Genomic DNA, 9,417 nt, shown 5'->3' with positions numbered 1-9,417 from the left:
TTTCAATTATTCTAATTCAATTGATATAAATTAACTAAGTAATGTATGTGTACTGATATTAAATAAACTTGACGATGAACATTAAATAAATCTAAGTAGGAATTGTTTTTACAACTGAAAATATATGGCAACAACACATTAAATAAATCTAAATCGTGTAAAATAATTCTTTTAGTGTAAGTATTTTAAAATAAAGGAAATACTATTTAAATTAGTTGAGATGTTGGGTTTTTAGTCGAAATATAAAGTTTGCTTTTAGAAGCTTATCTATTCATATTTGGTTTTTGACCCATTTTGTCCATAACAAACAACTAGCCATACTTTTACTTAACAACTTGCTTATATAAATGACTTAAGAGTAATCAGTTGTTAAAGATCTGTTATAACTAAAATAAAATTATATGTACATATTAAATAAAAAATGTAAATACGTCATAAAAATAATGGGAAAAGGTTAATGAACTAACTAATTAATAAAATACAAAGTTTATTACATTTTAAGTTATGAATTATAATTTATTAGAAGTTTGTAATATAAGAATCTTGAAAGAGTAAGAAGAAATGAGAAACTTACAGCAGTATGATGCTCAAGCTTTGAGCGGATCGGATAAGGAAACAATACAGAAAATTGTTGCTAAAAAAATGTTTAATCTAATGTAGAATGCGATAATATGACACTTGAATAAATCCAGCCTTTAAATAAGATTGTCCGAAGTTGAGGTGTTTATTTGCATTATTGGACTGATTTTTGAATAGGCTTATTGGGTCGGTTTAAAATAGATTTTGTATTTACATTAGATTTTACATAATTTTAAATCTATTTTTAAGTTAAGTCAAATCAAATTTAATTATAAAATCAGGAGAATATCTAATTATTGGATTTGTTTTAAATAGCTGTAAGTCCCATAACGAGAAATGTGTGCGTCTTGTCTGCAAATTAGCATTACCTACTACTGATTCCATCCTTCAGTCATTGGTCCAGCTATTGTGATTACTTTATCTATAGGATGAGTTGGACTTCCAACTAGACTTTATAATAGGACGAGTCAGTATTGAAAGAAATGAACTTTTCAATGGGCCCAATCGGATTGGTAAAATATTATAAAATTATCAAAAACATTTCAACATTTGTCATTGGCTCAAAATAAATCTAATTATTGGATAACTCAAACCACTTGTCACTTGACAAAAAATAAATCAAATACGCCAAATAAGCTTAGACTCGTATTGGAATTGAACCCGATCTTATATCCCTGGACCCGATTCAGTCACAATACGTTGTTATCCCTACCCATCACACCTTCTCAACAATTTTCCTACCCTACCCTCGCCTCTCCTCCACTTGATTGCACCATTAGTAGGGATGGGCATGAGTCTTGGACCCTAAAGGTGGTCTAGATTCGACATGATCCTAATTTAAGAGTCTAGATCCATTGATTTTTGGAGCCTATGAATTTGGGTCGGATTTGGGTCCATGACCTTAGGGACTGAGTTTGGATCCACACGTTTAAGACCCAGATCAGATCCATAGATCCATTTACATCTTTTTTTTTAATTATATATTAGCTATCATGTGTATTAATTATCATGTGATTTCGAATTTTATCGGTTCATATAATTTGAAATGTGGTTATTGTATCATACTTTAAATATTAAAAGACTTGATAAATGTTTCGTTATACGAACTTAAATGTTGGAAAGCTTCATATATTTATTCACTCAATTAGTATAATGTATTAGAAGATCCTTACTAATCGAAAATGTTTAAACAATTTTATTTTATAAGAATAGTCAAAAATTGTATATTAATATTTTTAAAAAAATTTCTAGGAAAAAAATTAAATTATTTAAGAGCCAAATTCAGACCCTAAAACTGCTAAACTCTAAAGGTCTGGATTCGGGTCCAATACTTTTAGAGCCTATAAATTTATGTCCAAGTCTGAATCCAATAAATAAATTAGAGTATGCATTTGGGTCTAGTTGGACTCATGTTCATCTCTATCTTTTAGCGAACCCATACCCTCATTCCTCTCTCAAATGAACCCCAAGCTAGCAGCACCTTCCTCCACCCCCTTCTCACAACTGAAAACACTAAAACTACCTTTCCAAGTTGGATCTAAAAACTCATCCCCAACCCTCCCCACTCCTAAAAACCTTAAATCGACTGTTTTCAGGTGTGGAAAGCAGATAGGGGAGGTATTTTAGGATTTTGTTGGTGGGGGAGAAAAGTAAGGGTGGCGAGGTGCAGGTTTACCAATGTTGTAGTTGGTTGGAGAGGGAAGGGGCGGTAGGATGGAAGGTTTTAATATTTAAATTTTTATTTTTTTATTTAAAAACTTTTTATTGAAGCAACTTTTCAGCCAAATCTATTTTGAGAACAACTTTATAATATTTGGGATTATGTTGAGTCTTAAGTTATTCATTGGTGAAGTTTAGCTTTAATGGATGCGTAATAGTTGAGATTCTTTTTGATAATTTTTTTAAAAATATTTTAATGTAATTTAAAGTTTTTTATAGGAGGCAAATAAATAGTAGGGAAAGTCCAAACTAAAGGAACAATTCAAAATTCATATATTTTTTTCATAGAGTAAAAAACTAGACAAAAGAATTTTCGTTGATACCTGTATTGACTCTACAATCAAAAAGTGTATGTCATTATTTAGCAACTATTAAAAAGGTTTGAGATGTGTTTACTTCGCACAAAGAGTAATGTGCAGAACATTTGTAATATATACAATAAGCCTTCTTATAATTACTCCGAGAAGTATGCAATCAAATAGTTATTATAAAATCGTTGACATCCCTCCTCAAGTTGGAGCATGATGGTCACAAATGCCTAATTTTTCAAGAGAAATATAAACTAGCTTAACTATATTTTATTTTACTTGATGACTTTAATGATTATGGTATATTTATGCTTCTATTATATTTTGAGCGAACATTATGCATTGTTTATTTGAGTTGTAATATTTTAAAATTACATTTTAAACAATTTTAAATATAATGGATTTTAACAGTTTGATATTATAGACTTCCGCATTACTTATTTTAAACATTATTATAATGTTAATTATGTAATGCGACTACCGCTCCTGTTACACATTTAGTATTATGAGCATATTTATGTATAACCCACTAATACATTATATGAAAGTTGTATTTTGAATTTTGAGATATCTCAAATGAACTCTTAGGATGGGTATACACAGATGTAGATTAGGCCGGTCGAGATAGAGTGAAAGAAATCCACTTTAGAGTATTTTACTCTTTGTTAGATTAAATTTTGTAACTTGAAAAGCAGAAAAAACAAAAGCAAAAAGCAAAGAGTTGTAACTTTTATCCAACGCTGAAGCAAAATTGCATGGTATTGCTAAAGGAATTACTAAGGTTTTATGGTTTAGGACATTATTTGGTGAACTTAGTTTCACACAAGAAGGAAGTTGTGAAATTTACTGTGATAACAAAATAGCATTAAGTATCTTTGAAAATTCTATTCAACATGATGGAATCAAATTTGTTTAAGTTGATCGACATTTCATGAAAGAAAATTTAAAAGAAAAAATCATAAGCCCTCCTTATGGTCGGTCAAAGGAGCACTTAACAAATATTTTTACAAGAGGAGTATGATTTGAATTCTTTAAACATACACTTGTCAAGTTGGATATTGAAGATCCTCTGAACCAATGATTCAACTTGAGGGGGACTGTTAGAAAATAAAATAGGTTAAAAATATCATTAGGAAAAGATTTAAGATTGATTCTATAAATTAGCATTCTTATTTGTATAAACACAAAACTATATTCTTGTTTATATAGGCTTCACACTCTTTTTTATTCCATATTAAAAACACAGAAGTCGTTACAACTTTGAACTTACAACAATATGTAATATCTTAGCTTATTGTTGCATTTTCATTATTCATTATTAGCTACTAAACATATACTTATATGACATGAAGACATTTCCATTCTACTTTAGATATTTAAGAATCCCGATGACATCAACTAATTCTCCGACTTGTAACCATTTCCAGACTACTTTACCATTTTCATCTTTTAATTCCAAATCAATTCTAGGACCAGTAGAACCCTTGACAGTTTTACTGGTTTTTTCCCAATTGTTCTCCAGTGACTTGGCTTTATCATTACATTTGAATCCACTATTATCACTAAATTTACTCACGATTTCACCCTCAATATATGTAAATCGCGCTGCTTCTGCAATAGTTTGGATGACCATAAGCGCTAGCTTTTTATCTGTTGTCATATCAAATTTCTTTTTTGTATAGATTTCTTCACTAATAAACTTATTAAGTGGTTTAGCTCCCAACCCTACAGAGGCTCGATCTCCAAGATTATTATAGTTTCCAGTTATGGTCGAATAATATCGATTGTTTTTATTTGTAACGTCGGGAAAAATCAACCTTACGTCAGTTGGAGCGTCTTTGAAGAGACGTACTTTCTTGACTCCATCAGCAGTGTGAGCATAACCCATATAATAGAGATCGTTTTTATCAAATGCAGCAGTGATTATTCCATTATCTGCCTGAATATCCATGTAAAGATACTTAGCAGGTTTTGTAGGTGCAGCTACAACTGGTAAATTGTTTTGAAATCCATAAGTTCCTGTTAGTTTTGGATCTTTAACTCTATCTCGAAAGTCATTCAATAGTGTGGAGTAGCTTTGGCTAGTAGCACCATTAGTCACAATGAATTTTGGATCTGCTGCATTGCAAGTCCATTGAAGGATCACACTTGTTGTAATGGCTACCAGGATATAAACCAAATTTGTTATCTTTTTCATCTTCGTTTTGTTGTTTCACCTGTCAAATTAGTATAAATTCAATGTCTATAAAAAATCTAAAAATTATCACCAAACTATATAATCAAATAATTTTCTTTGTTAACAATTGACATATAAAAGGAATTAACATATAACGCAAATAATTCTAATCTATAACTGAATACAAAAATGGCTAACATCTTACTAAATATTACTATAGATAAAGAAATCAAACGAAAAGAAGAATTAAAAACCAGACTTACATAAAAAAAATGAAACATCAAACATGTTATACAATAATATTGATTGTTTATCCATCTCAATTAACTTGTATATTATTTTTAATTTATAAATTATAAACTTGTAAAATAATCAAGTCAAATCTTATTTAATTCGTTTAATGTAAAGATCATTAATATTAACTATTTACGATCTTTAAAAGAGGAAGAAAAAAAAAAGAAACTTACAGCAGTATGATGGTCAAGTAATGAGCGGATCCGATAAGAAAACAATAGAGAAAATGATGGTTAAAGTGTTTAATGTAGTGAAGTTATTGTTGCGATAGTATGAGTTTTGAAGAAAGGCTGGATTCCTTTAAATAAGCATCAATATCTTGTACCACGAGAATTGTGTGCGTCTTCTTTGCAAATTTGCATTATCTTCTATTGATTTCATCCTTCACTTATTTGTCCACCGTCCATCTAGTCTGCTTACTTTATTATTTGTAGGAGGACTCGGATTTTGGTTAATATGTGACGAGTCATTATAAAAAGAAAACAACTTTCTAATGGATCACACTGTAGATTTAAGAAAGCTTAATTTTGGGTTAATAAATACTGTGTTTGTATTATTTCATCATAAATACAGCCTTAATATTTATACAAAGACTTAGCTTGGAGATACAGTAATTGCCTAAAATAGATAGGACTAAAATGAGTAATTAACTAAAATGAGTAATTAAAGATCTGTAATCATATAAAATCAGGGATTATATTCCCACACTCCCCCTCAAGTTTGGTATTGGGAACTCAAGTTTGGTTATGGGATTCCCAATTCTTAACTTGGATAATGTAGTTTCAAAGACTTCTGCTGAAACAGCTTTTGTCAAAATGTCTGCTAATTGATCTTCTGATTTCACATGCGGGATACAAATTATTTTTTTCTCCAGTTTCTCTTTTATGAAGTGCCTGTCAATCTCTACATGTTTTGTTCGATCATGTTGGACAGGGTTTTCTAAGATGCCAAAAGCTGCCTTATTATCACAAAATAATTTGCATGCTTCTATAGGTGAAAATTTCAGTTCACATAGGGGTTTCTTAAGCCATAGTATCTACGTTATTCCCTTAGCAACTCCTTTGAATTCTGCTTCAGCACTTGAGAGTGCAACTACTTTCTGTTTTTTGCTTCTCCAAGTAACCAAGTTACCCCCTACAAGGGTGAAGTATCCAGATGTAGATCTTCTATTGTCTCGATCACCTGCCCAGTCAGCGTCAGTATAGGCTATGAGGTCTAGATGGCCATTTTTCTTATAGAAAACACCTTTGTCACTTGTGCCCTTCAAGTATCTAAAGATTCTCATGACTGCTTCCATATGGGATGTCTGGGGTAAGTGCATGAATCGACTTACAACCCCAACTGCATAAGATATGTCGGGCCTAGTGTGTGACAGATAGATGAGCTTTCCCACCAATTTCTGATACTTTTCTTTGTCAGTTGAATTTTCTCCTGGTGTTATTTGTAGTCTGTGATTAGTAACAATAGGTGTTTCAGCTGGTTTGCAGTCTATCATACCTACCTCTGCTAATAAGTCCAAGATATATTTCTTCTGATTGATGAAGATTCCTCTTTTTGATCGAAAAACTTCTATTCCAAGGAAGAACTTCAAGTTCCCCAAATCTTTCATCTCGAATTCTTTAAATAATTTCTCCTTAAGATTACTAATCTCCTCCTCATTATTCCCTGTTATGATCATATCATCAACATAAATGATTAAGCAAGTGATATGATTTTTTTTTTCTTTCTTCAAGAATAGTGTGTGATCGGAATTGCTCTGTTCGTACCCAAACTTTCTCATGGCTGTGGTAAATCTTCCAAACCAAGCTCTTGGGGATTGTTTCAAACCATACAAGGCTCTCTTTAGTCAACATCCTTCTCCTAGAGCAAATTCATCTGAAAAACCCGGTGGAGCATGCATGTATACTTCTTCATAGAGGAATGCATTTTTAACATGGAACTGATATAAGGGCCAGTCCTTATTAGCGGCTATAGAGAATAGAACTCTGATAGTGTCTATCTTTGCAACTGGTGAAAAAGTCTCTGAATAGTCAATCCCATATGTCTGTATATATCCCTTTGCTACAAGGCGAGCTTTGTATCTTTCAATAGTCCCATCAGCATGATATTCTATTGTGAACACCCATTTGCAACCGACAGTTTTCGTCCCTTTAGGTAGCACACACTTGTCCCATGTACTATTTTTCTTCAGTGCTAGGATCTCATCTTTCATTGCTTCTCGCCATTTGGGATTTCGGAGAGCTTCTTCAGTATTGCGAGGAAGGGAACTTGAGTATAGACTGGTTTGAAACGCCACTGCCATCTGTGTTAATTTATTCATATCACGGCTAACAAGATATCGAGATCTTTGTGACTCTAACTCTGGGTCATACCGCTTTGGAGGGACACTTCTGTTGCTTCTTGGAGGTAATTCATACCTACATGGAGGGTAAACAGTACTGTGTATATCATTATCAATCCGAGAGTCAAGTTCAGTAATTACCTCTTGAGTCTCACAGACCGCCTCTTGTTCACTGGATGCTTCAGACAAGGTAAGGGAAGTCTGAGGAGATGAAGTACTATGTTTTCAGTAGCAATATTTGCGGACTACCTACTTGCTCTTTGGGGTTCAGATCATTAGTCACAGACTGTGTAAGCCATCTCAAGTCATCACATATAGTCTCCCCTGAGGACGGGGCTGGGAGTAAAAATAGGAGTTCTCAAAAAAATCACAATCCATTGTGGTATAGAGTTTATTCTGAGTAGGGTCAAAGCAGCGATACCCTTTCTGGTGAACACCATTACCCACAAAGATACACTTAATAGCCTTGGGTTCAAGTTTATTTCTAGCAGGTTTAGGCAAATGGACATATACCACACGACCAAAGATGCGAGGAGGTAAGGAGTGTAGAGAGGGAATGATAGTGTGGTTCTGGAGGGTTTCAAGAGGGGTTTTGAATTTAAGGGTTTTTGAGGGTAGTCTATTTGTGAGATATGTGGCAAAAGCGATAGCTTCGGGCCAGAAGTGAGATGGGACATGTGCTTCAAACATGAGGGCTCGATTGATTTCAAGAACGATTTTCCTTTCGGCGACCCCATTTTGTTATGGTGTATAAGTATAGGAAGTTTGGTGAATAAGTCCATGAGTGGTGAAGAAATTTCCACATATTGGTTTATGTATTCCCCCCCATTATCAGATCAAAGGATTTGAGGCTTAGTCTTAAATTGGGTAACGATTATATTATAAAACTTAACAAAAGCATCAAAACTTCAGATTTATGTTTCAAGAAATACACCCAGCACATCCGAGTACAATCATCAATAAATGAAACAAAATATGAGTAACTATGATTATTAAACTCAGGAGTAGGGGCCCAAACATCAGAATGTATTAAAACAAAAGGTTCACTACTATGATTATGACTCGGAGGATAGGATTGTTTATGACTTTTGGAAAGAACACATGCTTCACAGTCTAGAGCAACATTACAATTGTTTAATGATGGGAAAAGACGTTTCAGATACCCTACTGACGGATGTCCCAGACGTCGATGCCAAGTCCATAATTGTTAATCGGAGAACCCATGAGAAAGCGAAGTGTGTCCCTTTTGAATTGCCTCGTCCACATAGTATAAGCCATCTTGTTCAGTAACACGCCCAATAATCCTTCCTGTCTAAGCATCCTGTATAATACAATCAGAAGAAGTCATAAGCACAATACAATTCAATTCCCGAGTCAATTGACTAATAGATAACAAATTACGAGATAAGATAGGAATTAGGAGACAATTATTTAATTTTAGAGACGGAGAGATAGAATCGGGCCCAAATTGATCAACATTCACACATTCCCCATTGGCCGTCTGAATATAGGTACGGGTTTTTGGATGGGTGGATAGGAGGTCGTGAGGGTCAAATGTCATAGTATCAGTGGCCCCACAATCAAATATCCACTGAGATGAAAACAGTTTACACATAAGACCAACTTTGTGAGGTATTAATTTGTAGGTTATGGGGTAGGTTTCAAGACATTAGGCAGGTTGGGTTTTGGGCTGTAGGGTTTTATTTAGGTTTAGGTTTAGGGGGTTATAAAAGGTCCCCTTATGGAAAGTCCCCATTTATTCCCCTCCTCCTTCTCTCTCTTCTGGGTCGTCTCCTTCTTTCTCTTCTGTTTGTTTATCTGTATCGCCATTTTTTCCGTCTCTGGCCTTTATGTTGCGGGTTGGTTCATCAGTAGACATATCGGAGATGTGGGGAGCACTAGTGACCATGTTAGCCTTGCTGCCGGTTTTGTTGGTCGGAGCCTTGGTGGCGGCTTTCCGTTGTTGGTGGTCCTCCCACCACTCCGGGTAGCCAGTAATT

General features: G+C 33.8%; 1 protein-coding gene across 1 annotated transcript; it reads right to left on the bottom strand.

Annotated features, from left to right (window-relative positions):
- Positions 1 to 3,800: 3,800 nt before the first annotated feature.
- On the bottom strand, positions 3,801 to 5,558 carry LOC130825066 (antiviral protein II/III-like). The gene is made up of 2 exons (XM_057690097.1): positions 5,250 to 5,558; positions 3,801 to 4,822 (listed from the first exon to the last, which is right to left on the bottom strand). The coding sequence occupies exon 2, from the start codon at positions 4,801 to 4,803 to the stop codon at positions 3,970 to 3,972; it is 834 nt and encodes a 277-aa protein (XP_057546080.1). The 5' UTR covers positions 4,804 to 4,822; positions 5,250 to 5,558; the 3' UTR covers positions 3,801 to 3,969.
- Positions 5,559 to 9,417: the final 3,859 nt, after the last annotated feature.

Source organism: Amaranthus tricolor, chromosome 10, assembly GCF_026212465.1.
Source record: "Amaranthus tricolor cultivar Red isolate AtriRed21 chromosome 10, ASM2621246v1, whole genome shotgun sequence".
Lineage (NCBI taxonomy): Eukaryota > Viridiplantae > Streptophyta > Magnoliopsida > Caryophyllales > Amaranthaceae > Amaranthus > Amaranthus tricolor.
Note: the sequence above shows the minus strand (reverse complement) of the source record. Positions and strands in the feature narration are given on the sequence as shown.

What these genes read in the sequence shown, in the direction of transcription:
- LOC130825066 (XM_057690097.1), bottom strand. Translation starts at nt 4,803, where the DNA reads ATGAAAAAGATAACAAATTTGGTTTATATCCTGGTAGCCATTACAACA.